The sequence below is a fragment of the Cervus elaphus genome, chromosome 1 (genome assembly GCF_910594005.1).
Source record: "Cervus elaphus chromosome 1, mCerEla1.1, whole genome shotgun sequence".
Taxonomy (NCBI): Eukaryota; Metazoa; Chordata; class Mammalia; order Artiodactyla; family Cervidae; genus Cervus; species Cervus elaphus.
Genome location: NC_057815.1, coordinates 43338195 through 43345142, shown reverse-complemented (window position 1 = coordinate 43345142; position 6948 = coordinate 43338195). Strand labels below are relative to the sequence as shown.

At 53.5% G+C, this 6948-nt stretch overlaps 2 protein-coding genes across 2 annotated transcripts; both read left to right on the top strand.

Annotated features, from left to right (window-relative positions):
- Positions 1-4850, top strand: DPAGT1 (dolichyl-phosphate N-acetylglucosaminephosphotransferase 1). The gene is made up of 9 exons (XM_043900772.1): positions 1-365; positions 664-784; positions 957-1170; positions 1443-1589; positions 2693-2777; positions 3326-3514; positions 3829-3916; positions 4083-4238; positions 4322-4850. Exons 1-9 carry the CDS (start codon positions 205-207, stop codon positions 4385-4387), a joined length of 1227 nt encoding a protein of 408 aa, XP_043756707.1. The 5' UTR covers positions 1-204; the 3' UTR covers positions 4388-4850.
- Positions 4851-5068: 218 nt separating this feature from the next.
- Positions 5069-6929, top strand: LOC122693233 (histone H2AX). Its single transcript, XM_043900787.1, has one exon. It carries the CDS (start codon positions 5670-5672, stop codon positions 6099-6101), a length of 432 nt encoding a protein of 143 aa, XP_043756722.1. The 5' UTR covers positions 5069-5669; the 3' UTR covers positions 6102-6929.
- Positions 6930-6948: the final 19 nt, after the last annotated feature.

Sequence of the window (6948 nt, the reverse complement as noted above, 5' to 3'; positions counted from 1 at the left end):
AGTGGGTAAGCAGAGGCAGAGAGGCAGAGCCAAGGTTGCTTCATAGAGGCTCGCGGGAGTCCCGAAGGCGGCTCAGGTCAGAGTTCTTGGGTTTTGCTCAGGCTGCTGTAGGAAGAGCCAGCCTGTGGGGAGCGGCCACACCTTACTGCTGGAGCTTGCCCATTAGCTAAGAAGGCGGCCGAGTGGGCCCCCTGGCAGGTCACCATGTGGGCCTTCCCGGAGTTGCCGATGCCGCTGTTGGTGAATTTGATCGGCTCGCTGATGGGATTTGTGGCCACACTCACCCTTATCCCTGCTTTCCGAGGCCACTTCATCGCCGCGCGCCTCTGTGGCCAGGACCTCAACAAATCCAGCCGGCAGCAAATGTGAGGGGCCGGGCGGGGGGGAAGGGGTGTGGGCAGAGGCGGGGACTGGAATGCTTGACTGCGCTCGAGACAAAGCGCTAACCTAGGAGCCAGCCCGGGATTCTGGGAGGTGGAGGGCAGATCTGGTTAGTATTGGGGAAGGGATGGAGGCGGAAAGGTGGGACCCTTGGGTGTATCTGGGATTCCAGTGGTGGTGCCTTTCCCCGCCAAGTTAGGTGACGGTACTGCTTGTATTAGTGAGTGACCACGCCCCCTTTCCTCTTTTCCCCTCTCCACCTGACACACTGCTGGGCCACAGCCCAGAGTCCCAGGGAGTGATCAGCGGTGCTGTTTTCCTTATCATACTCTTCTGCTTCATCCCTTTCCCTTTCCTGAACTGCTTTGTGGAGCAGCAGTGTAAAGTCTTCCCCCACCATGAAGTAAGTGGGTTAGTGCGGGCGGCTGCCTGGGGCTAGGGCTAAGAGTTAGTGACGACAGTTGGGGTTATTTGGGTTTGCGGGGAGGAGCTGAGAACGAACGAAAAGACGGGTCTTGAAAGGAACGGTGAAGTGGGAGTAGACTGGAGCCATGACATGCCCGAGCCTCCCCCAGTTTGTGGCCCTGATAGGTGCACTCCTTGCCATCTGCTGCATGATTTTCCTGGGCTTCGCGGATGATGTACTGAATTTGCGCTGGCGCCATAAGCTGCTGCTGCCCACAGCTGCCTCACTACCTCTCCTCATGGTCTATTTCACCAACTTTGGCAACACGACCATTGTGGTACCCAAGCCCTTACGCCCGATCCTTGGCCTGCATCTGGACTTGGGTGAGTAGCACGGCCACTTCTGCCCCTATGACCCCTATTTCAGGGCACCCTTGCCAACCACCCCCCTACCCCGGGGGTGGGGGGGCGGTGTCTGGCCGAGCATCCTTCCTAGTGCTCCACATTCTCCTTCCTGATTTGTCCCCCCATGTCTTCTTAGATCCTTTTGTTGACCTTTCATCTCACACTCGGTCCTCACCGCTTTTGTCAGAAGAATATCCTTAAATCCTCATTCCACAGGCGGCATTATTTTTCTTACTGTCTTCTTCCCGCAGGGATCCTGTACTATGTCTACATGGGGCTGCTGGCAGTGTTCTGTACCAATGCCATTAATATTCTAGCAGGAATTAATGGCCTTGAGGCTGGCCAGTCACTCGTCATTTCTGCTTCCATCATTGTCTTCAACTTGGTGGAGCTGGATGGTAGGTGGGATTGGAACAGGGAGAGAAGTCTGAGTATTAAGGAAACGGCCTGATCTCTGGCTTTGGGGAATTCAGAAAAAAAATGTGATATGTGAGTAATTATGGAAAATAAGGGGAGCTATTTACCTATTAATAGTAAGTTACAAATAGTAACTAAGATTTGTTAAATGTGAGATAGAAAGCCCTGCCATTTATAAAGGGATTGTCACTAATAGGTAGGCCATGGTCTTCTCCTATTGAACATAAACAATTTTATAAAACCCCAAATCAGACAGGGTAACTCTTCTCTGTGACCAAAACCAGACCCCCTCTATAACTGTGTCTGAGAATAGACAAAACCACAGGAACACAGTACATCTCACAATGACCAAGATCCCCTGCTGGCTAAAATGAGTGGTTGCTGGTTCCTTCTGATAACAGCTCAGTTCTTCTCACTTCTTGGATAAAAATTATTAAGCTTCTCAATCATGGCACTAACACTGCTGACAGCACCCAGGGCAAAACTCTGCCTCCTTGCATCCTCCGCAGAATTACTTAAATCATATAACAAGTCCTCCTAACACCTCCTTACTGAGGCATCCTAAGGTTCCCCACAGTGTGTGGGTTCCAAAGTGTCCCTTGTTACACCTCAATAAACCTAGCTTTGACTCCAGGCATGTTTCTAGTGGTCTATGGCTGAAGGACCTCCATAAGTGCTTATTAAAGTTAAGCACTTTAAAAATGTAATCTCACTTTAAACTCTGTAGCCACTCTATGTGGCAGGTATTTTTATCAACCTTTTTTCACAGATAAGAAACTGAGACTCAGAGAGGTTAAATGTGTCATGATCAAGGTCACTCAGGAAGTAAAGCTGACATTCAAACCAAGGCGTGAATGGTCTGAACCAAATGTAAGACAGTAACTAGTTTAGGAGGGGTTCATGAAAGAGGTGAAGTATTGGAAATTGCCTGGGTGATATAAAAGGGGTAGTACGTCCTTGAGACTTTAGAGAGGTGGACTGTATAGCTTGGGACAGAACTTAGAGACAGAGGAAAATAGGACCATGATGTGCAGGGGAAGTGGACATCAACCTTTCCTTCTTTCTTTTTCCCCTTCTTCCAAAGGTGATTATCGAGATGATCACATCTTTTCCCTCTACTTCATGATACCCTTTTTTTTCACCACCTTGGGACTGCTCTACCATAACTGGTAAGTAGGCCTGTGGACAGGGGGGACAGCTCTTTGGACATGTGGCAAGTATCGTCCTGATTGTGACCCATCTCCTGATACAGAGGCTAAACCTGCACATCTCTGTATTGTTCTCTGGGTCTTTAGTTGGTAATATTCTTAAGTCTTGGGCTTCCCCAGTGGCTCAGCGCTAAAGAATCCACCTGCAATATAGGAGATCTGGTTCAATCCGTGGGCCAGGAAGATTCCCTGAAGCAGGACATGGCAACCCACTCCAGTATTCCCTGGGAAATTTCATCGCAGGCTACAGTTTATGGAGTCACAAAGAGTTAGACATGACTGAGCAACTTAGCATGCATGCATTCGTAAACCAGTCACTTGGGCAGATGCTGTGGAGCCCCCAGGAATAGAAGGAATCAGGGCCTTGGTTCCTGGAGAGTTGCTGGGAGAGCAGGAACCCTCTCTGAGCCAAATCTAGCCAGGGCTAGCCCAGTGCCCAGGATGTGTGATGTGAGATAAAGGATTGCTAACACCTCTTGCTGCTGGCTCAGATCCTCTCCCCCACACAGGTACCCATCTCAGGTGTTTGTGGGAGATACCTTCTGTTACTTTGCTGGCATGACCTTTGCCGTGGTGGGCATCTTGGGACACTTCAGCAAGACCATGCTCCTCTTCTTCATGCCCCAGGTGTTCAACTTCCTCTACTCACTGCCTCAGCTCCTGCATATCATCCCCTGTCCTCGCCACCGTATGCCCAGGTAGCTTTGGGGCTTGAAAGGGACAACGTAGCTTTGTCACTTGGGATGCCTTAGACGTTTGCTGTGCAAAGGGAGTGGGCCCAAAGAAGGGCTCTCTCCATACAGTTAGCCCTTTATACATTACAGAGCACATTTAGTTACATGATCTCATTTAATGTTCACAGAAGCACAGATCACACAGAAGTATGCAGCAGAATCAGAAATAGATCTCAGGGTGTTTGACTCTACATTCAGTGCTCTTTCTATGAATTAACCACAGTGAGGAGAGTTCTTGGTGTAGTGGCCCAGTCACATGAAGCTCTCTTCCCCCGCAGACTCAATACCAAGACAGGCAAACTGGAGATGAGCTATTCCAAGTTCAAGACCAAGAGCCTCTCTTTCTTGGGCACCTTTATTCTAAAGGTAACAGGGTAACAAGGAGGTAAGGCTCTAGGCTGCCATTCTGAATTCAGGGAATGGGAAAACCTAGGCCTACATCAGACCCAAGGGGAGTTTGCAAGCATTCAGCAGATCCCACTCCTGAAGCATAAGTATTAGCAAAAGTTCTCTCCACTTTTGGCCCCTCCAGGTAGCAGAGAACCTTGGGCTATTGACGGTGCGCCACAGTGAGAATGAGGACGGTGCCTTCACGGAATGTAACAACATGACCCTCATCAACTTGCTACTTAAAGTCTTTGGGCCCATGCATGAGAGAAACCTCACCCTCTTCCTGCTGCTGCTACAGGTGCAATGCTCTTGGGGGTGTGGTTTACACCTCCTTGTCTCCCTTTCTCCAGGGTTCTTACTATAGTTCATTTCTCCTTGCAGGTCGTCGGTAGTGCTGTCACCTTCTCCATTCGGTACCAGCTTGTCCGACTCTTCTATGATGTCTGAGTCCCCTGATCCATTGCTCTTTGCCTCACAGCCTCCAGGGTTCCTGACTCAGGCCAACATCTCCTGGACCAAGACTGCCAACTGGCCCAGGCCTCTCCCACCCTTCATTTTCCTCCAGATTTTGTTCTCAGCATTTCCTTTCCCGTGATTATTGACACCTGGGCCTGTCTTGCTCTCTAATGACTGGTGATTGGACTTTGCCTATGGCTTTCTTCAGCTTGCCACTCTCCCTCTCCATCCCATCTTTGCTGCCTCCTAAGTTGGGGTACTGTAGCTTTTATGCAATTGCCCACAACTCTGACACTCAAGGAAAATGCTGGACTTGGAGACAGAACCCTGGCTGGGGATAGGGACACAGGTTCAAAGGTGACTTGACTATAAATTAAGTATCCTGATGATTAAGAGTAGACCGGGGGGCCAGGTGCTCCCAGTGGTGACAATAAAGTATTGTCTTTTTCTTGTTGTTCCTATAGGTGTATTTCCTATATGGGCATTGTAGGGTGGATGGGGAAGGTTGAAGGAGGTATTTCTTCGGAGAGGATGCCTATCTGTGTCCCATCCTTTCTTTCTTTCTTTTTTTTTTTTAAGCACATTAGGCGCCTCCTAGCAAGAAGTGATCAGAAAGAACAGACCAGACAGAACATGTTGAATAAATGTGAAATCCTTCTGCTCAGGTGGCATATAGAGCCATAAGATTGGCGTTATCTGTTCTCTGGGGTAGGATTGGACTTTCAGGGGGTCTCATTCCTTCCCCTTTTCACTCTCCTTTTGCCAGGTAGGAGGAGGGAGTGACCAGACCTAGGACGGGAGGCAGAGGTAGTTGTGGTGTTGACTCTTTTCCTTTAAAAGTCCTAGGCCTGCCGTGCGCAGACTTCCCAGACGCTCTTGAGGTGGCTTCCGACTCTACCCTTCTTGTCTTCCGGTTCTGGGCTCGGGCTGTAGCATTTAAATCTGGCGCGCTTCACTTGGATTGGCTACAGCCGAGACTGGCTGGCTGTCGGCTAGTCTCTGCGCCTCCTCGCCCGTTCCCCGGGCAAAAGGTTTTCAAATTCGACCAATCGTCGGACGCGTTCCCTCAGCGGAGGCGCGTCACCGAAGAGTTAACCGCAGCCAACCAGAGGCGGGTATTAGAGAAAAGAGCCAATCAGGAGGGCGCGGGGGTGTGCCCTGAGGGGCTTATAAGGGCGGCCCCTGGGCGCGCGCGGAAGCGTTAGACTGCGGCGGGTGGTAGTTCCTCTGTTTTGTTAGCCCTTCTCCTCACCGCTCCTCTACCTCATACAGCATGTCGGGCCGCGGCAAGACCGGCGGCAAGGCCCGCGCCAAGGCCAAGTCGCGCTCTTCGCGAGCGGGCCTCCAGTTTCCCGTGGGCCGCGTGCACCGGCTGCTGCGGAAGGGCCACTACGCCGAGAGGGTGGGCGCCGGAGCGCCGGTCTACCTGGCGGCGGTACTCGAGTACCTCACCGCTGAGATCTTGGAGCTGGCGGGCAACGCGGCCCGCGACAACAAGAAGACGCGGATAATCCCCCGCCACCTGCAGCTGGCCATCCGCAACGACGAGGAGCTCAACAAGCTGCTGGGCGGCGTGACGATCGCCCAGGGAGGCGTCCTACCCAACATCCAGGCCGTGCTGCTGCCCAAGAAGACCAGCGCCACCGTGGGGCCGAAGGCGCCCGCGGGCGGCAAGAAGGCCACCCAGGCCTCTCAGGAGTACTGAGGGCGCCCGTGCCGCCACCGCCCGGCCCTCCCCTCTACACCACAAAGGCCCTTTTAAGGGCCACCACAGCGCTCACGGAAAGAGCTGGGCCACTTCAGGCTCCGGGCCGGGCGGCCGCGCGCTCGCCCCTTCCCGGCCCGCCCCTCCCCCCGCGGCTCGCTCCCGCCGAGGCTCGGCGGAGGGCGTGCGTTCGAACGCCGCCCGGCCCTGCGAGCGAGCTCGTGACTCTGCCGGCTTGGCCCCAGAATGCCGATGGGCTGCGGGGAGGCCGCGGCATCTTCCGGAAGGCTGGGCCGGCCGAGCTGACGCAGGGCCGGGGAGTGCGGGAGGAAGGTGAGTCGGTGCGGACGGTCGCCGGCGAGGCCGTGTGCTCTGCTACAGCTCGGTGCTTCGGACTGGACTCGATTGCCGCCGCCGGCGGAGTCAATCGGTCGCTTCATTTCGTCCCGGGACCCCTTTTGCTGCCGGATCCCGGGCCCCGCAGGTCCGCGCTCCCTCCATCTTCATTCGCAGGCCTGTGCGCGTCCCGGAAGAAACCCTTCGCGGCGTGAGCGTCTCCAACGGTAGCCGGGCTTGGGCGGCGTGGGGTCTGCGGGAGCCCTGCCCCCGGGCCCGCCCCTCCTCCCCGCTCCCTTCCCGGCGGGTCCACTCCGCCAGCCAAGCACCTAGATACCAGCACAAGTCCGTTAATCCCCGTCTGGACTGAGCCGCCTTTGGCTTCGGAACTGGAATTTTGCAGCTAACGCATTCAAAACTAGTACTTTAGGTATTGGGGGGAGTTTCAGATGGACTAATTTTATTAAAGGGTTGTTTTTTTCCTAAAGAAAAGTGAGGTGTCTTCATTTTG